This window comes from Hippocampus guttulatus, chromosome 7, assembly GCF_054856545.1.
Source record: "Hippocampus guttulatus isolate MCC_2025c chromosome 7, RoL_Hgut_1.0, whole genome shotgun sequence".
NCBI lineage: Eukaryota > Metazoa > Chordata > Actinopteri > Syngnathiformes > Syngnathidae > Hippocampus > Hippocampus guttulatus.
Window position 1 is genome coordinate 4,447,401 of NC_141267.1, and position 20,615 is coordinate 4,468,015.

At 40.0% G+C, this 20,615-nt stretch overlaps 3 protein-coding genes across 10 annotated transcripts in view; 2 read left to right on the forward strand and 1 right to left on the reverse strand.

Moving 5' to 3' along the window:
• pomgnt1 (protein O-linked mannose N-acetylglucosaminyltransferase 1 (beta 1,2-)) overlaps nt 1-4,525 on the reverse strand; it is a 55,729-nt gene extending 51,204 nt beyond the window's left edge. Inside the window, exons 1-6 of one of the 2 annotated variants that reach the window (XM_086115527.1) lie at nt 4,433-4,525; nt 4,085-4,273; nt 2,965-3,067; nt 2,784-2,899; nt 2,550-2,615; nt 1,479-1,592 (exon numbers count right to left, since the gene is read on the reverse strand). In XM_086115527.1, coding sequence (XP_085971653.1) covers nt 1,479-1,592; nt 2,550-2,615; nt 2,784-2,899; nt 2,965-3,067; nt 4,085-4,204 — 519 coding nt within the window. In that variant the 5' untranslated portion in view covers nt 4,205-4,273; nt 4,433-4,525. The other variant, XM_086115528.1, reaches the window with a different exon arrangement.
• Nucleotides 4,526-5,245: 720 nt separating this feature from the next.
• On the forward strand, nt 5,246-7,064 carry LOC147202023 (antiviral innate immune response effector IFIT1-like). The gene is made up of 2 exons (XM_086115708.1): nt 5,246-5,290; nt 5,733-7,064. The coding sequence occupies exons 1-2, from the start codon at nt 5,246-5,248 to the stop codon at nt 7,062-7,064; spliced, it is 1,377 nt and encodes a 458-aa protein (XP_085971834.1).
• Nucleotides 7,065-8,841: 1,777 nt separating this feature from the next.
• Nucleotides 8,842-20,615, forward strand: part of nek1 (NIMA-related kinase 1) — a 63,792-nt gene continuing 52,018 nt past the window's right edge. For 3 of the 7 annotated variants that reach the window (XM_086114785.1, XM_086114788.1, XM_086114789.1), the window contains exons 1-9: nt 8,842-8,898; nt 9,086-9,133; nt 9,245-9,404; nt 9,492-9,588; nt 9,685-9,782; nt 9,950-10,033; nt 10,131-10,198; nt 10,296-10,382; nt 19,869-19,923. In XM_086114785.1, the coding sequence (XP_085970911.1) occupies nt 9,288-9,404; nt 9,492-9,588; nt 9,685-9,782; nt 9,950-10,033; nt 10,131-10,198; nt 10,296-10,382; nt 19,869-19,923 (606 nt within the window). In that variant the 5' untranslated portion in view covers nt 8,842-8,898; nt 9,086-9,133; nt 9,245-9,287. Of the gene's footprint in view, nt 8,899-8,989; nt 9,134-9,244; nt 9,405-9,491; nt 9,589-9,684; nt 9,783-9,949; nt 10,034-10,130; nt 10,199-10,295; nt 10,383-19,868; nt 19,924-20,615 lie in introns of those variants that run through there. The other 4 variants (XM_086114787.1, XM_086114786.1, XM_086114790.1 and 1 more) reach the window with 4 other exon arrangements.

Below are 20,615 nucleotides of genomic sequence, written 5' to 3' on the forward strand. Positions count from 1 at the left end.
GGGTTCATACGGGTCCTTAAAGTACATAAAAATTAAAATAAAAAGTTGTAAAATGATGGACAATTATGGCCATAATTTTACAATTTTTTGACACAAATATCCCCATAAAAGTTGTAAAATTAATTTTACAACCTTTTTTTGTGTGATTTTTATGTACTTTAAGGACCCGTACGAACCCCGAGTGAGTGTGAGAGGGTTCCATCCCAAATCCAGCACCCTGAGACTGTACGCAAGCCGAAAGGAAGGAGGCCGGGGACTAGTGAGTGTGAGAGCCACTGTCCAGGATGAAACATCCAAGCTCCATGAATACATCAAGGAGAAGGCTCCAACGGATGACGTACTCAGAGAATGTCTCAGACATTGGGGAACAGAGGATGAGGTGCTGGAAGAGGGACCATCATGGGAGGACAAGCCCCTACACGGGATGTACCACCGGACCATAACTGAAGTGGCTGATCTCAAGAAGTCCTATCAGTGGCTAGAGAGGGCTGGCCTGAAGGACAGCACAGAGGCACTCATCCTGGCTGCTCAGGAGCAGGCCCTGAGCACCAGAGCCATTGAGGCCCAGATATACCACACCAGACAAGACCCAAGGTGTAGGTTGTGCAAAGAGGCACCTGAGACGATCCAACACATAACTGCAGGGTGTAAGATGCTGGCAGGGAAAGCCTACATGGAACGCCATAACCAGGTGGCTGGCACAGTCTACCGAAACATCTGTGCGGAGTATGGACTGGAAACCCCAAAGTCAAAATGGGAAACACCTCCGAAGATGGTGGAGAATGACAGAGCGAAGATCCTGTGGGACTTCCAGATCCAGACTGACAAGATGGAAATGGCGAACCAACCAGATATCGTGATCATAGATAAAGGGCAGAGGAAAGCCGTTGTAGTGGATGTAGCGGTCCCAAGTGATGGAAACATCAGAAAGAAGGAACACGAGAAACTCGAGAAATACCAAGGGCTCAGAGAGGAGCCGGAGAGAGCCTGGAAGGTAAAGTGACAGTCGTGCCTGTGGTGGTCGGAGCACTCGGGGCAGTGACCCCCAAACTAGATGAGTGGTTGCAACAGATCCCGGGAACAACATCGGACAACTCAATCCAGAAATGTGCAGTGCTGGGAACAGCAAGGATACTGCGCAGAACCCTCAAGCTTCCTGGCCTCTGGTAGAGGACCCGAGCTGAATGAGGAACTGACACCGCCCGTGGGGTGAGACGAGGATTTTAAAAAAAAATATATATATATATATATATATATATATGAATGAGGACAAAAGGTTGTTCGTCTATGTGCGAAGACAGCTGCGAGGTACAGTGGGAGGGAGGGAGGGAGGTAGAGAAGAGGGAGAGGGACTGATGGAGTGAATAGGGATCGAGGGAGGTAGAGATCAAGTGAGACCGAGAGAGAGAAGAGAGAAGAGAGAAGAGAGAGAGAGAGAGAGAGAGAGAGAATGACTCTAATAACAACCAGTAAATTACCTTTATGGTAAAGATAAGAACTCGACCTCGGGTCACCATGTTGAGGAAGAGGATCATGGCTTCATCCTCATGGGGTGAGTAGGTGTCAAAAATTCTTTTGGCCATCACATGACCCTGGGAAGAAAAATAGATGCAGGTCATGCGCCACAGTAGATGAAAAGTGACCTGCTTTTATATGTTATTTTATTTTTTCAATACTTTTTGTGATTGTGAGACTGATCGGATGCTCAGGGTGCAGTGTGCACTCACACAAAAATATATCATATTAAGATATCCTTTATTTGTCCCACACTGGGGAAATTAACAACTATTACAATTATAAAAATTATAAAAATTACAATTAATAACATGCACACAGACACAAATGTTTTGGGTTGTTTTTATTTGTGTGTGTTGTGCTTTTTTTCCCCCTCTACACCCCTCACGATCAACTTGGGACCATTCCGCGAGATTCCGGTCCATTGCGATCGACGTATTGGGCCTCCCTACCCCTGCCTTAGTCCCTCAACAGAATTACAAAAAAAACTACTTCAACTTAATATATCACACTATTCACAGTATGTCAAGCATCTTGAACTAAGAAGCTGCTTGTTGCAGGGAAACTGATGAAGTTTGGCGATAAAAGCAAATTAGAGATAGCCTGCACACTCACATCTAAAGTGTGTACGTCAACATCTGTCGATTCGGTGGCCATGTAGGTTCCAAGCACCACATCGCATCTTCAACCGAGTCCCAACGATACCCATTACAAGATTCTTATTTTGGGGGGCGCGGAAAATAATTCCTGTAATCCCTATTCATGACGTAACTACGAAAAGCACTGGATCAGCCTCCATTTAATTTTGCTGGTTAGCTCAGAAAAACACAACCCTATTTAGCCAAAGCTGAGCAAGAATCTGTCAGATGCTTAGAGGAAGTGTTACTTTATGTATTGAGGTACCTGAATAGTTAGAGGAAGTATTAGTTTATGTATTGAGGTACCTGAATGAAAAAAAAGACCCAATTTGGTGTAAATTCAAATATATTGCATCTGTCAAAATTGGTTGTCGACTCGTAAATGGTGAATCTTACAGTTGCCTGGTTGAGAACAATCACATGGATGCCTCTTCCTTGATCCCGCATATCATCCTCCAATACCTGCAAGAAAGTAGCAAAACACTTGTAATTGTAATAGAAAAAATACTTACTACAATTAATAATTAAGAGAAAAGCATGCCCGCGACCCTCGATAGAATAAGTGGAATAGAACATGGATGGATGGATGTTGTTTATCACTTAGTCGATTTGTCACGCTGCATCACTCACAGTCGTGCCATCCACTGCAACATAGACTTTGGAGCGGCTAGAGTAGGCCTCAATGTCAAGAACCTTGCGCCCATTTGGCGGTCTGCGAGGTGTCTCCATGTTGGGCATCACATCCTCTAAAAGAAAAATATTCACAAGTTACACGGTAACAATAGTATATAATTGTACAAATGAGCAATACCATATTCTTGGGCTGCTGCTTCTTCATTAGCAACTCTTCTCGTGTCCAAGATGAGTTTGATATTAACTATGACAGTTATCAGTAGAAACAGTACAGCGCCAGCCTGTGAAAGAAAAATTAAACAAGCTGAATAATCCTAAATTTAAGTTTTGCAAGTTTCTAGTTAGGACTTTTATTACAATTATCTCATGATGAAATTATGTTATGCTTTTACATCAAACTAAAAATCACTAAATCAACAGTAGTTTAACCTTGAGAAAAACAAACTATCAACTTACTCTTACACTAGGAATCCGTGGGGCAACACAATGTCTGATTTATCATTTGCAGTCAAATACGTTGCTGATGGCATAGTGTTACATGGATGTACTTGCTTAACTGATGGCCATTGCACATTATTTTGAACAGCATAGGGGGAAATACTTGGAAAAACTGATAACCAGAAAGAAGAGTGGCAAAAAAATAACTTGGGTGAAGTACAAACTGTCATTACAGTAACTGTACTTCAAGATGATATTGTGCTTGAAAAAATAGCCATCTCTTTTCTCTCTCTCTTTTCTCTGTCCGCTCCAAAACCTTCTCTCGGGTTGCATTCCGGGCAAATATCAGAAGGCAAAGATCCATTCATCCATCCATTCAATCATAGAGAAAGAGAGAAACAGAGAGAGAGAGAGAGAGAGAGAGAGAGAGAGAGAGAGAGAGAGAGAGAGAGAGAGAGAGAAATTTAAGTCAATGGGGAAAAAGTGGGACATGTGTTTAAAATCTAGAAACTGTCATTTCTTCGTGTGGATTCTGGGAAGAGAAAAATTGTCTGATTCAAAATACAAAATGAAAAATATATTAATTGCAGACTGTTGTTTACAATACATCATGATATAATTAAAGCTAATCTTATATTACTTTCAAATACAACCCCAGGTGTTCTATGAGGAGCATATGTAAAGTTTCCCAATAATAATATGCGAAAACAATTGCAACTACGCATCTTGTAGTCCGGAATGCCGGTTTTGAGGCAGAATTTGTACTTGCAACCAATAAAAACATAGTCGCACTACACGCAGATAGCAAGCTTTGTGTGAATATATGGCAATTATATTTGCAACTGAAACTTTCGTCTCACCTGACAGAGCCGACGAATAGCCCTCTTATTGCACAGTTTGTATTTATAAGTGAGGTACAAGCTTCTTTGCTGGCGGGGTATGAATGGTTTCGCTCGGGGGTTAGGAGTCCACGTCTCCATTCCGCTACAAATCTCAGACCATCTTCTCCTCGTCGTTCCACAGCAAAACTGACATTGTCACATTCTCGTCTGCAAATAAAAAGAACAGCGGTGATGATTTTAACGAATGAATTCAACATAAAAGTGAAGCTCCAATCACCACCACAAAACGCAGAAGGATAATTCCCCAGATTTAGACAAACTGTGTGCAGGTTTTAGGTTTGAATAAAAAGGTAACATTTTCACTACCATTGGTAACTCGCCTTCAGTAGAACAATCAAATTACGTTTAAAAAAAGCTACTCTATTTTTGCAACATGCTAATTACTTAGTGTTCTGTCGCAGAATAAGTGACGTCACTGAAACGACGCTTTCATTCCTTCCCCGGTTTACTGGCTGAACGCAAACACGTATACACGTGGATAGTGCCTCCTACTGGGAAATAATGATAAAACCAGTTTATGAGCGCCTCTAATTGGTTAATGTACAATTTAAAATGTGTATTTATTAAGGCAGAATTTGGAAACTATGGGAGTAAAACCAATATCAGTTTATCCCCAAATGTGTTCATTCAATTATATTCACGATTGACATGTTTCAATCCAAACATTATTACAAATGTTCCATTTAATACACGATTCACACACAGAATATACTGTGCAGCTCAAAATGTCAATCATATATTATAGATACGTTTACTTGCTAAATGTCTTTTTATTTGGTAACACACCCTCACAAACAGGTTTTTCTTTTGTCCTCTATAGCCTTTTCATTGCTTCAATGCCCTTAAATTATGGCTCAGTGAACGTTGTCAAAAAATAAATAAAATAAAATATTACAATATCTTGGCATGTGGCCTACTGTTCATGAAGTTGGATTTTTCATTCTGAACATATGTTAACATGGGGTTGAATTCTTGAGTACAGTCTGATTTTATTTTCATACCTGGTTGTCTTTTCCTTTGCATATAAAACATGATGATGTGAGACACATCTTCCATACTAAAAAGATGAATATTATTTATTGATGAATGTGATGGCAACATCCGACAGATCTCATTGAAATGAAAATACAGGTATTTGTGTACTTCACCATACTGTTGAAGAAGGTACACAGAGTCCAACAATAATCTCCACGTTTAATGTTTTATTGCATCATAAAAGTTGAACTGATGTTATGGTGCTGCACCCAAAGCAACAAGATGCATAAAGAATAAAATCTCTCGAGCGAAACAGTTGGGTCCCAGGTACATGATGAGGTAAATAATTTCTGTGTTTGAGATTGATGATATTTTTAACATGGTATATTTAACATTATTTTCATTAACTTGTGTTTGGCAGTGGCCTTGACTGTCCATATCTCTGCTATTTTTGCCATGTTTTTTAAAACGCTCTCTGTTATCTGGTGGATCTTCTTTACTTCAACTGCTGCCTGCTCATGGTTTTCACTGACCTCACCCTCTTATTCATTTTATATATAATTTTAAATGTGCTTTATTTCATGAACCATAATCTCTTTATTTGTGTGATTCATTCTTCTTTTAACATGAGTTATTGTACATTTTCAGTTATGCTCAGACTCAAACAACACTGAAGGCCAAGCTGGAGACCCTGCAATGTCACTTCACGTGGAACCTGAACCCCCATAAATCCAACCTTTTGCTTCTCAGAGATAAGATGGAAGACATTGGAACTGCGGAAGGATATAACTGGCTGGGACATATTTACAACTTGCAGGGGTACATACACTACCATCTTGGGAGTACAAAAGAGGCCCTGGGGTTTTTTTGCAGAGCTGCGGAGGCGTTGCGTCAGATGAGAAATACTGTCTCAGAGGAGGGCCCTTGGCTAGTGGTCAACTATGGGAACCTTGCTTGGCTGCACTACCACATGGGAGAACAAGCAGAGAGTCAGACTTACCTGTCTAAGGTTGGCATACTTCTGAATGAATATCCTTCACCATGTCAAGAGGAACTCCACCCAGAGATCTGCGCTGAAAAGGCCTGGGCTCTGATGAAATTTGGAAAAGACAGTACTCTTCTGGCTGTGCAATATTTTCAGAGAGCCATCAGGATGCAGCCAGAAATGATTGAGTGGCACTCCAGTTATGTCTTAGCATTAGTGAGTACTTTTAAGCTTTATAAAACTCAACTAGATGCAAACACTTTTGAGAAACTGAAAATAGCTAAGAAACATGACCCAAATAACCTATACCTTGCAACAATTTACCTAGCAGCTTGTGCTGCTCGAAGAAGAAGAATTGATGGTGAAGCATGGCAATTGGCAAAAAAGATTTTGAAAAAGCCTGCCAGCAGCTACAGTGGTATTAAACCGTTACTTAAACTATACAGAGTATATTTATCAATGGATGAAGCTCTTGATTTGGCAGAGGAAGCTCTTGAAAGACATCCAGGGGAACGATATCTGATGAGGTGTGCTGCAATCTGCTACAAAAAGAAAATTCTTTTGCACAGGGATATTCCGCCGGAACAAGTGGTGGTTGACAGGGCAATCAGCCTCTATAGAGAAGTGATTGCTCTCTACCATCAATCATCACTAAAGAGAAAAATAACTCTTGCAAATATATATGTAAAGTCGACTCAGAACCAAGCTAAAGCTGATGAGATATTTGCAGAACTACTAGATCAGGGTGAACAGGAACCCGGGGACAGACAGATGCTTTATAACTACTATGCAAAATATTTACACTCCATTCAGAGGCAGAACTACAAGTCGATAGAATATTACATGAGGGCAGCGGCAATACAGCATCCGTCTGTCTATCGTCGAAACAGCATCCAAATCCTGGAGAAAATTAGGGAAAGGAAAAGAAACAGAATGTGTAGAGAAATAGAGGAGTTTCTAGACAGCTTACAAGACTGAAAGATTTGTTTACAGCACTTAGCACTGGCATCCAACTAGCATTAGACTCACTAGAAGTACTGTATGTAGTTTTCTCCTCCGAAATACTCTTTTTGTTTGACAGGAATTATTTTTTATTTATATCTAGATTTTCCCATCACTTCTTTGAATGACTTGTTTTTTTTTTTTTACATCAGAGACAATTGAATTTCATGTGTAGAATGCTGTATGTAGTGTAATAGCTCTAGCTTTGAGTGTGGGCCAATATGGTCGCTCTTGTTGAAAAATTCAGATGAAAGAGCAAAAGGATATGTAATCTTGAACATTGTTGGCTCAAGTCAAAGAGTCTGTGTTTGTGTATCTACATGTAGATTTACTGAGCGTGAGTTGTAGCCAAAAGCAACTCTTGAATGCATGTACATTCTGTACCGCTCATAATAATAAAGTGACTGAAGTGTAACAGCAACTGGGTCATCCTTGACCACATACAAGGGTATCTAACTAAGTAGGCCTTAGGTGTGTGCGTGTGTAAAATGTACCATTGCATTGTACACCAACTCATGGAAACGAGTATTTGTGTCTATTTTTAGATTTATATAAGGCTTGCACGTATTATAACGAGAATAAAAACACGGGAATGACAAGTTAAACTCTTTGTTATCGCAACAATTGTCATTGAATGTATACATGTATATGAATATTAAAAAACTTTCCAAGTCCACATGTAATTTCTCCTACATGTCTGCGACCAATGAGACCATCCGATAATACAGTATGACTCAACTTTGGGTCCTAACCCACCAGTTGAGAATCACTGCTTTTGACAAATACGATAATAAATGTTTTAAAAGTGTAAATACCCGACATGCAAGATCTGTATCTCTTTAACACTTGTTGAAAATGCATAATAGATTGACAGGGCTTTTGTTTAATGCTAGCGCAAGTGAACTCGACGTAAAGACGTCGGTGAAATGTGCAGATGAAAGTACCTGCACATTTCATTCAGGTGTGCCTTTTAATTAGTATCTTTGAGCTCCTTGGTGGTGAGATAATACAATACTGCCAAAATAAAAATCTCCCTCTTAATAGTAGCATCCAATATTATCATCATTGCACAACCATAACAAAAAATACATATAATAATTTCATTCATTTTCCAAACCGCTTAATCCTCACTAGGGTCGCGGGGGGTGCTGGAGCCTATCCCAGCCGTCTTCGGGCAGTAGGCGGGGGACACCCTGAACCGGTTGCCAGCCAATCGCAGGGCACACAGAGACGAACAACCATGCGCACTCACACTCACACCTAGGGACAATTTAGCGTGTTCAATCAGCCTGCCATGCATGTTTTTGGAACGTGGGAGGAAACCGGAGTACCCGGAGAAAACCCACGCAGGCACGGGGAGAACATGCAAACTCCACACAGGGAGGCCGGAGCTGGAATTGAACCCGGTACCTATGCACTGTGAAGTCGACGTGCTAACTACTGGACTACCGGGCCGCCTATTTAATAATTTTAATATAACATTTTAAATGTATCCCTTTGGTGTTAACGATTTTTCTGTTAAAAGTATCGAGTTATGGGTATCAAGTTAGGTTAACCGTGTTGGAAATCTGGACCTGTGGTTCCCAATTCGGCGTTTGGTTGCTATGGAGAGTGTTCACAAAAACGGCCATGTTGTGTGGGTGGGAACCAATGTTTTATTTGCCTTCGAAAATGACGGACAGTCATATGCACCAGTAGAATATTGCCAAAGTTGACCATGGCCAATAAGAACGAAGCTTTTGCACACCCAGGTTAGAACTCATGCGTTGCAGCAGAACAAAGCGATGTCAGCTCGATAGAATAGTTAATGGTAAGATAGATATGACTCGCATAACTATCTTGTAACACCGTTCAACAGAAACGTATCTGTACATTTTACATGGTTGTATTCTTGTGCTAAGGTTTTCATGATGACGGGGTATTTTCCACAATCCTCGTGTGCTAACCAGTAAGCTTCCTGTCTTGCTATCACTTGAGATTTTTTATTTGCATTTCAGGGATGTAATTGCTGTGTGTTTGCAGAGCGAAACCTGACCAAAATTCGGGTTAGTAACACGGAACCAATCAATTTTAAAGTTGTTCTGTAGCCGTGAATTAGAAGCTTTTTTCTTCTTGATTATGTCTTTGGTTGATGTTCCTAACTTAAATGTTCGTAGTTTATTTGCAGACGCGGTATGACATGCCACTCTATCCATTAACATGGACAAGTATGATAAGGTGAAAAAAATTGGGGAAGGTTCATTTGGAAAGGCTGTCCTTGTCAAAGCCAAAAAGGATGGGCACCAATATGTCATCAAGGAGGTCAGCATATCCGGGGTAAGAAATGCAATTCATCAGGTTCCCCAGTTACATGTTAATATACATTTTACAACTTGAATATCGATCCATACTATATCTTACCAGATGTCAGATAAAGAGAGACACGAATCTCGGAAAGAAGTTGCAGTTCTTGCAAACATGAGTCATCCAAACATTGTCCAGTATAAGGAGTCTTTTGAAGGTATGCTTGAGTTATCTGGAAACATGAAATAATTATGCATCATCACTTACAATTGTTACTTAAAATTATTTTTTCTCCTGGCATTTGACATTATAGAGGGGGGCTGTTTGTATATTGTGATGGACTACTGCGAGGGTGGAGATCTCTTTAAGAAGATTAATTCTCAGAGAGGAATGCTTTTCACTGAGGAGCAAGTGAGTTACAAAATATGAACACTAGTCATGAAGGTTCAGGGCAGATCAATTGTTGTTCCACAACGTGAAACAAAAAAACAAACGTGTGCAAAACGTGATGCAAAACAGATGATGAATGAAAAATGTGACTTTCAATACATTTATCTTCAAAATTTCTTCCCCTCTAGATCCTAGATTGGTTTGTGCAGATTTGTTTAGCACTAAAGCACATCCATGATAGAAAAATCCTTCATAGGGACATCAAATCACAGGTGCCATGAACCACACAACTGTACTTTTCTTTGACCTTTTGTGTTCTTCATAGACATCACTAAATATAATGATTGTATTCATACTGCCTTTTTGTAGAACATATTTTTGACAAAAGATGGGACTGTGCAACTCGGGGACTTTGGGATTGCAAGGGTGCTGAACAGGTATACAGTCAGAGCTGTCAAGGAAAATGAAAATGTTATTTGGAAATCGTTTAATGCATTTCAAAGTCTGTTTGTCTTTTCTGTAACTTTTTTTCAGCACGGTAGAACTTGCAACAACCTGCATTGGAACCCCTTATTACCTTTCACCAGAGATCTGTGAAAATAAACCATACAACAACAAAAGGTAATGGATCACCTCTGCATATTTATGCTTTTTTTTATTTTTACACTGAACGGGAATTCCTACAAGATTAGGTTTTGACTTGATTGATTTGTTAACTCCTCTCCAAATGTTTTGGAAACAAAGACCTATTCCTTTGTTTCTGCCACAGACTGAACACATTAAAACAATTGATTACTCCATTGTTGGATGGAATCATGGATAGGATAATCGATTCTAAAAAGATTCGACGTGACAGTGTTATTTGGAACGAAATACTAATTTAGATGAGCAATAGCATGCCAACTGATGAGCACAAATAAAGTGCTAAGACTTTATTTGTATTGCAAATCGTTTTACAGGTACATCATTGAATAAAATAAAAATAAAACAATGAGTCTTCACTTTGCACAGCACCCAACGTCCTTGTTTTTCGCTGTTTGGTTTCAGCGTTAGATAGTGATAATAATCTTGTGCTGCCACAGCTCCCTGTAAGTGATAGCCGACTAGCTAACATGGCTAAAAAAAAACCCCGCAGAAAACGCAAGTTCGATTACCGTCTGGCGTCAATGCAGGACACATCTCAAATCCACTTCTGACAAATATTGTTTTCACTTATCAAGCATAGGGAGAAAGATGGCAAAACAATGCAAATAGTCCCAAAGGTACAAATTGGGTACAAAATCGTTTAATCAGCAGAAGTGGATACAAGAAATAAAAAAATACATGCAGGAGAAGACATTTCTTGTAGAATAATTACATTGCACGAATTAGAAAGTTTAAGCACAGGCAAAAATTACTATCTAATCCAATCTATCTGCAATGTTATTTGTTAGTTTGTAAAACAAAAGTACATTTTAATTTTGACTTTTGAGATTGATTTATGTAGTTTAATAGACTTGCTTTATTTACTACAATTGAAAATAGAATTGTAAAAAGCAAATTAATCATCAAAAAAGATCTATATATATTTATGATGTCACACTGAAATTTCGTATACACAACCTGCCCACCACCTTTTCCAGCTACCACCATGACGCAAGCTCTACTGAACCATGCGCACCAAAACCAGCAGACATTCAAACACCTTCTTCCCTCTCGCCATTAACTCCCTAAACAGTAACTCAAATCTACAATGACTTTGCATTTTTGTGGAACAGTATTACCTCAGGGATCATTGGAGCTCCAGCTCTGTACATACTTGAACAATTGTCATTGAGCGATATTCCACAGGACCAGACACTTTAAAGCGCTCAGGGACTTTCTGTATAATTGCACACGTAAAGTTGTACTCCAGTAATTTAAAAAATGGTGCAACAATTATCTGCATCAACTGCACAACCATCATAGAATTGTATTCCACCACTGATCACTTTATCTCTGCTCGATACTTGCACATTGCCTCACATCCATCATTGGGTGGTACTACTGCACAATGGTACCTTTACATTATGAAAAGTCTTGTGATACTTATATGCCATGTCTTTATTTATCATAGTTGCTTGTTATTGCAATATTGTTATTGCCACATACAGAAAAATGGAAGGATGAAAGGGCCACTTTAAAATTCTTCAACTTTTTGAAACACGCTGAAATCAGCCAAGAAATCAATTATACACACCCTGAACTGGTTGCAAGCCAATTGCAGGTTAAGGCAAATTGTTGAGGATTTTTGGGGTGGCCAAGAGCCGTCTATCTCCCATCGAATAGAGGAGATACAGCTCTGCACTAAACAGCAGCTGAATCCCATCTCCACATTCAGAACCCAAGAAAAGAACAAACTGTAGTAAGGTCACCGTTCTTCAAACAGTTACTTGAGGATCATCAATGTGATGACTTCATAAATCCGCCATAGAGCACAAAGTGGAAGAAAGTATTTTTGCCTCTAAAATTGAATTCTCTTTATTCACTACAATGTTGTGAAGATAATTTGTTCTTCTTTTAATCATAAACAGTTTATTTGTATCTTCAAAAAGTTCAACAGTATATAAAAAACAATTTATTAGTAGTATTAGCACCAGTTTTCTGACAACCTCCCTTCTCACTCTGCCCACCTTCACCTTTTTTAACTACCGCATTTTCCGCACTATTTGGTGCACCTTCAATGAATGGCCTATTTTAACTGTTCTTATATGTTGGGCGCACTGCATTATAAGTCAGGCACATAGAATATAACAATGGTTCTTAACCCTGTTAGAGGTACCGAACCCAACCAGTTCATATTCACATTTACCGAACCCTCATTTGTGAAAAACTAAAATATGACTTTTTACACATTCAAGACATAAAAAAACGCAATTATTAAAAACAGGAAAAAAGTACAGTGAAACTCCTCCACAACGAAATCATGTTTGCAGCAAGAAATATTTCATAACGGGGTTTTTCACTGTAGCAAATGTGATCTCAGATGTAAGCACCCACACACCCAAACGTATGTGTACCCGCACACACAAACATATGTGTACTCTATTTTTATTCCATTAGTGCATAAGTATGAGCGCACACTTATTTGACACTTCATATTGTCAGTGTAGAAAGAAAAAAGGGAAAGAAATTGCGAAATTTACGATCAGCATTCACTTTCACTTACATCAATTTCTTGGATAATGTCTTACTTTTCTTGCTCTGTCTTCCATTTTGATCACTTTTACCCTCTCTTCCAGAATCAGAGCTCTTCTTGTCTTAGCTGCTTGACATCCAAACGTTCGTTTTGGAGCCATTTTAGCAATGCAACGTCCATCCTCGTCTGAATCTAACAATAACAAATACTTCCTGGCATGCAATGAACTTTTAAGCCAGCCACGGGACGCTTCGTAGTCCTCGATGGCCATAGTTGGCTCACGAAGGCTAAAAACCTTACACTAACTGGAGCGCTTCTCTCTCATTAGCGCTCCAGTTAGCGTAAGGTTTTTAAGCCTTCGAGATCTAACTATGGCCATCGAGGACTACGAAGCGTCCCGTGGCTGTTTTAACATGATAACAAGTAAAGCATTCGAGGAAACGTTCGTTTATTTGAATGTCCGTCGAGCCACGGGATGTTCTACTTCTTCCCTTCATAACTTTGCTGCTGTGAATTAGGAATTTCTCCACTGCAAGACTAATAAAGGTTTTTCTTCTTCTTCTTCTTCCCGTGGCACCCTGGAGCTTTATGAAAAATGTTTTAAAATGGAAAAAGATGGGGGAGGAAAATGTATTTTTTTGTTTTAAATAAGGTTTCTGTAGGAGTAAAAACATGACACAAACATTCTTAACTTTTCCCAATGCTGTAAAAATGTGTAGAATAAATACTACATTTGAACGTTTCTGTCAACGAAGATTTGCGTCGTAGCCTGCGACACACGTTTCCATTAGCAGGGCGGGATGCAAGTGGCGGCTGCTGCTGCAAAACCCCCCCCAAAAAACGGCGTTTCATGTACAATTCACTGAATGTACTGGCAAAGAGAGTCTGGAGGGCCTTGAAAAGCATTTTCAAAACGGTAAACGTGAGCTACGATAGTCAAAAATGCTGCAAAAGTGCGTCCCATGCCTCCGTGTAGGTAGGCATGCGTCTGTAAGTGTGTTGTGCATGCGTGAGTCGATCGCGGTAGGTTGGTTAAACGAAAAGTAGAACTTCGGTCAAAAAAGGTTGGGTACCCCTGCTCTACAGAATGCACTGCACAGAAAAAAAAAATTTAATCATGAAGGCTCATCGTGTAATTGTAGCAAACATAGTCATTTTGATAGTAGGCTAATATAGCTCATATAGATATGAGCTCTATGTTGCAGCTCCGAAAAAAGGAGAGCTGTGGTGTTGTTTTTTTAAAACGTACACTTTATTTATGCTTTTAACAGTCTCGACAAACACAGACACGACTGCGTCCGACTCTGTGCCTTCTCTCCTCTCGTTCGACTCAAGAGGCCTCCGAAAAATGGAAATTAATGATCACTTCAATGACAACATGAAAAGCAAAAATAATGCACCAAAAACAGAAAATCAAGCAAAGAAATCACAAAATAAATTCGATGGGGGCGTTTGTGAACATACAACAGAGGAATGAATAACAAACAATTCTGAGACAGTCCACTCTCCTACTACATACATACAGCATGTGTTTCCTTTGTTGTAAGTTTTATAGAAGGCTTTTATTTTTTTGCAGCTCCAGACATATTTGTTTTTTGTTTGTTTTTTTGTCCTATATGGCTCTTTCAACATTTTGGGTTGCCGACCCCTGCACTTGATGAAGCTATGCATAAGGGAATACAATACAGCTTATTTATTTTGAGCCATAGCTGCAGTTGCATAATGCATCCACTAGATAAAGGGAATACAATACAACACAGCTTTATTTATATTGAGCCTTCACAACCACTGCAGCTGTAACAAAGCATGTTACATTCGAAATACTACGTTCACAAAATCAGAATATTGATCCATATGCAGCTCCCTCTGAATGTAGCATAAAGCATGACATGAAGTCCATAAAAATACAGGGTTTATTCCTGGCAATATGTGAGAACTGGTCACAAACACAGACATGAAACATAAATACAATTGGCGTTACATAACAGTAAATGAAAGACAAATGTTAAGTTATGTTTATTAATAGTAATAGCACCTATTTCTATAATAATACATTTTATTTATAAGCGCCTTTCAAAGTGCCCAAGGACACTTTACAGTCAAAAAAGAGCAATAAAACCATAGATAAAGTTATAAATAATAAAAAGTGATGAATTAAACTAAATATGCCATTTTAAATAGGTGGGTTTTGAGATGAGTTTTAAATATTGGAAGAGAGTCAGACGGGCAGAGGGTACACAGAGGTGGAGGGAGGCTGAGGACCTGAGGAAACGGAAATTTGAAGAAGGTCCGACAGGTAGAGGGGGGGGGCAGGGTTATGGATGGCTTTGAATGTGAAGAGGAGTATTTTGAAGTTGCTCCTCAGTTTGACAGGGAGCCAGTGGAGGATGGGAGTGATGTGATGAAAGGAGGGGGTTCCAGTGATGATACGGGCTGAAGAATTCTGGACCAGTTGAAGTTTATGGAGGAATTTGTTGTGGACACCGAAGAGAAGTGATTTGTCATCGGCAAAGCAGTGAAAATGTATACCAAATTCACGGAAAATATTGCCAAGGGGAAGAAGGTAGACAATGAGGAGGAGGGGTCCCAGGACAGAGCCCTGGGGCACACCGGAAGAGACGGGGAGGGACTGTGAAGTGAAGGAATTGAGTCAGATAAACTGAGAACGCCCAGAGGGATAGGAGTGAAACCAGTGTAAGGAGTCTAAGTAGGAGTCTATTAAGGAGGATGGGGTGGGAAATGGTATCAAAAGCTGCACTCAGGTCAAGGAGGTTGAGAATTGAAATTAAACCGGCGTCTGCTGCCATAAGTAGGTCGTTGGTGATTTTTAAGAGGGCTGATTCTGTGCTGTGACGGGGACGGAAACCAGATTGGAATTGCTCGTAGAGATTATGGGTGAGGTGGGAGTGAAGTTGAGAGGCAACAATTTTTTCTCAAGAAGTTTGGAGATGAAAGGAAGGTGAGAAATTGGTCATAGGTTATTGAAATCATTGGGATCTGAACCAGGTTCTTTCAAGATAGGGGTGACAGCTGCAGTTTTGAATGGGACAGGAACAATTCCAGTGGACAGTGAGGAATGGATGATGGCTGAAATGAAAGGAAGCAGAGAGGGCAAGCAGGATTTGACCAGGATTGTTGGGAGGGGATCTCGTAGGCAGGAGGAAGTTTTGGATTTAGTTATGATATCTGAGATTATTGAAGGATGGGGGAGTTCAAAAGAGGAAAGCAGTTGACATTTTTCTGACAACCTCCCTTCTCACTCTGCCCACTTTTACCTTTTTTAACTAATCTTGTGGCCCATGTCAACAAATGTCATCCTTAAGTTTTTTTTCTTTTTTTTGTTATGTCGCGGCCTGCTGAAAAATGGCTGCATACAAAGTGCTGTACATGGAGCAATTTAACATATACAATAAACAGTAAAACAAATCGGTAATAAAGACGGTAGAAAGCACTCTCTCTCAGAAGTGGTTTTTGCCTGGTGTTTTGTAAAGAACTGATGCAAGGATATTTGCTTAAAGAACTGATGCAAGGACGTTTGCTTTTGTCGGCTTTTAAAATCCTTTGAAAATGTCCAAGGCAAACGGCATCGTGAGCAATCGCCCAACTGGTGAACACTTTTTCTGTTCATAAAATAACGATGGCGCCATGGGAGAGTGGCTGCCTTTACAGCAGCTCTTACAGTAAGACTTTTTTTCTTACTAAACATTGGCAATAAGTGCAAGCTTTTAAGCATCAAAGCAAGTCGCACGTGATGTATTACCGTATTGGCCCAAATATAAGACGGTGTTTTTTTGCATTGAAATAAGACTGAAAAAGTGTGGGTCGTCTTATATTCGGGGTCGAGACATTATACCCATTCATGATGCTAGATGGCGCCAGATATCATTGAAGCGAATGCTGAACTTGACTCCTCAGGTCAAAGTGAACCCCTGCCACGAAGAATAAAAATAAAAATAGCGGTAGCACGAAGAAGAAAAATAAAAAATAGTGGTAAGAAGGAAAAGAGAAGAAAATAATAGAAGAGATAACAGAAAATGAAGAAACATTGTGACAATCTGGAGAAAAGTTGGTCTAAGAGCGGCCAGGTTAACCGGCAGCTGAGGAGAAGTTAATTGACATTGTCATGTCATGTAACAGACATTTCAAAAATCAAAAGCCATTCATTTACGAATGTGATTGCACTTTATATTTGAATGAGGCAAAATAACATGCTTTTTCTCAAAAAAAATATTGTTTTATCATTTGTTTCAGATGTACTGTAATTATTTTCTGTATAAAAACTAATTTGGTGTTGAAAAAGTCGTTTTTCAAACTTGAGTCTTGAAAAAGAGGGGGTCGTGTTCTAATCAGGGCCGTCTTATATTCGGTCCAATACGGTAATTCCATGCATTTTGCTGCAGATGACAAATGATGATGAATACGAAAGTCGACACGATAAAATCTTTTCTCTCGTCTTTGTGATATACATCGTCATATCACCCAGCTCAATTTCCCACTCTTGGATTTCTTACTGTCTCTCTTGGATAAGAATCACTCTCCTACTCTGATGGTTTATGTTGCAGCTATTTCTGCCCTGCATGCTCGGGTCTACTAAGGATTGGTGGAGTGTCACACCCTTGTTTCATTATTTCTTAGGAGGGCTCTGCGGCTTGATCCTCACATTGCACCTCGTGTCCCCAAATGGAACCTTCAGTCGGTGCTTGATACGCTGCGCCGGCACTCCTTTGAGCCCCTGGCTGACGCGACCTTTCAGTGTGTGTTTCATAAGGCTGTGTTCTTGCTCGCCATTGCCTCAGCTAAGCGTGTCGTTGAGTTACATGCACTGGCAGTCAGTCCATCATATTTGAGGTGGCACCAGGATGGTGTTGATGTCACTCTGTGGCCAAACGCCACTTCCGTTTCCAATGTCCCCCTCTGGATCTCATTCTTACCAACCTATCAAGCCCGCTTGTTTTGTGCCTTGATCTGGTGGCGGGGGTGTCAACCTTGAGCTCTTGTGCCCTGTGTTTTTATATTTTTGCTACCGCAACCTTTCGTACGTATGCCCAACTTTGTTCTTATGGTGGCCTTTCCAAAGGAGCTCCAACAGGGCTTGTCTCACTGGATGTTGGCTACCATTTACAGTCCCCCCCACCCCCATGCCCACCCACCATCGGGGTGCGTTGTCATCTACCAGGAGTGTTGCAGTCAGTCAGTGTCTTGGGCTGCTCTGAAAGGAGGACATTTTCTGCTTCCTTCTGATTGTCACCTAGCCCTTTCTCCAGATTTTGTAGTGTGCAAGTCTCCACTCCCTTTGCTCTGGTCATGGTTTTTAGCTACTCAATGAGGATGGTGTATGGGATTCCTCATGACTTCGCTGGTATTAGTCATTTCTTGCTTTAAGCACCACTCCAAGCGGTCTGGAGAAACGTCATAGACCGACTGTTATTTATGTAACTACACTTAAATGAGTCATGAATGACCAGCAGCTTGTCATGTCATTCTGAATCTTTGTGTTTGTGCAAGAAGGTTCTGAGGGATTATCTTCAGGGATCTCACGGGCTTTTATACACACCCAGGGCCATTGTGTGTCGATTGACCTTTGTTGGTCTGCATTCTCGAGCTGTGTGTGCGCGAAGGGATAGTCTGTCCTTTCAGCGGGATAGTCTGTCCTTGGCAGTCTGGAGCGACGCCATGGACTTGCATCTTCCCCACTTGAAAGAAATTGTTTAATCCACTGAAGATTTCATGTGGATTTCACTCAGTGATCAGTAACCATTTCCCAAGTCTCCTTTTATTTTGGAATTCAGTAGTTTAGTCTGACATTTCAAGAAATTCTTTTTCCTTCAGTTAGTCACTGGCCATCAATGAGCAGCCACACTTTGAGTGGCCCTTTGATAAATCGTGGAAAAAATAAAATAAAATAACTAATACCAAATTCTTTAAAAAAAAAAGCTGATAATTATTTATAAGGTTCTTGGACATAATATTATCAAATTTTCACCCCACCTCATATGGCGCTCAAGGACTCAGTTCCCAAATATGTATTGAATGTTGTGAAAAGAAAAGGTGATGCAATATGCCCTGACAGCACTCGGTAGCTCCTTCAGCCAGAGACTGTTACACCCGCGCTTCAAGAAGGAGAGATACAGACGCTCGTTCCTACCAACTGCTGTCAGGCTGCTGAATAAAAAATAGCAACAATAATATTTAATAATTAAATGATGTGGAAAACAACTGTAAATAGCACTGCGATTTATCCATTTTGTATTTATATTGCACTTAATTGGACGGTGTTTGTTTGTTTTTTCTTCTTCTTTCTGCCTACATTCTTGCTGCTGGAGGCTGTAAATTTCCCCAGTGTGGGACTAATAAAGGATATCTTATCTTATAGTGGTCTATATATGACCCTGTCCCAGCTTTTTGGAATGTGTTGCAGCCATAAAATACTAATTTGATAATTATTTGCTGAAAACAATGACGTTTATCAGTTTGAACATGAAATGTCTTTGTCCATTCATTTTCTAATTATTTTCAAATGACTTCTTGGAAACATATTAAATGATTTTGGGATCTCTAGATCTGTGTGGATGTGTTGGGGAAGTGAGTGCCAGTGGGATGGGGAAATAATGGAGTCTCTGTCTCCCCAGGTTTTATACCGGTTCATGGGTAGGTGGGAAAGACAGTTTGAATGAGAGGAATGGCAGGTGGTGGTGTAGCAGTTCTGTGAGTCTGTATTTGGGATACTGTGGAGGTTTTGGAACATAAGCGTGATGTGGGTAGTAAGAAGGATGCAAAGCCGATCTTGCTTTATTGTTTTTTTTTTTTTTTTCAAATTAGTGAGAAAGGAATACAGTATATGGCAATTAGATACTGTTACATAACTGAATGCATGCAAACCTACCCTGTATGTGTCATTTGTACTGCCTTTTGTGTCATCCTTATCCTCTCTCTTTTTTCTTCCTCTTTAGTGATATTTGGGCTCTGGGCTGTGTCCTATATGAAATGTGCACCCTGAAGCATGCTGTAAGTATTCTGGCAGAGTTAATATGTACTGTACAGTGAAACTCCTCTACAACGAAATCATGTTTGCAGCATGAAATTTTGGGGGTTTTCACTGTAAGGGGGTTTTCACTGTAGCAAATTTGATCTCGGATGTAAGCACACACACACACACACACACACACACACAAACGTATGTGTACTCTATTTTTATTCCAATAGTGCATAAGAATGAGCACACACTTATTTGAAACTTCATATTGTCAGTGTAGAAAGAAAAAAAGGGAAAGAAATTGTGAAATATACGATCAGCATTCACTTTCACTTACATCAATTTCTTGGATAATGTCTTATTTTGCTTGCTCCGTCTTTCATTTTGATCACTTTTACCCTCTCTTCCATGTCATGCAATGAACTTTTAAGCCAGCCACGGGACGCTTCGTAGTCCTCAATGGCCATAGTTAGCTCTCGAAGGCTAAAAACCTTACGCTAACTGGAGCGCTTCTCTCATTAGCGCTCCAGTTAGCCTAATGTTTTCAGCATGATAACAAGTAAAGCATTTTCGAGGAAAATGCTTTACTTGTAATAAGAGGAAACGTTCGTTTATTTCAGTGTTTCTCAAATAGTGGGGCGTTAGGGGGCAGTGGCGCTCTCTTTGGCAGAGTTTGCACAGGGAGCATTCAGTGTGACTGCGGTGGCAGATGAGGAAAGATCGG

Bases quoted from the DNA above. Each gene is read 5' to 3' on its own strand.
- LOC147202023 (XM_086115708.1), top strand. From the start codon at position 5,246: ATGAAAATACAGGTATTTGTGTACTTCACCATACTGTTGAAGAAG. The intron at 5,291-5,732 runs GTACACAGAGTC...TTTTAACATGAG, and splicing joins TCACCATACTGTTGAAGAAG to TTATTGTACATTTTCAGTTA.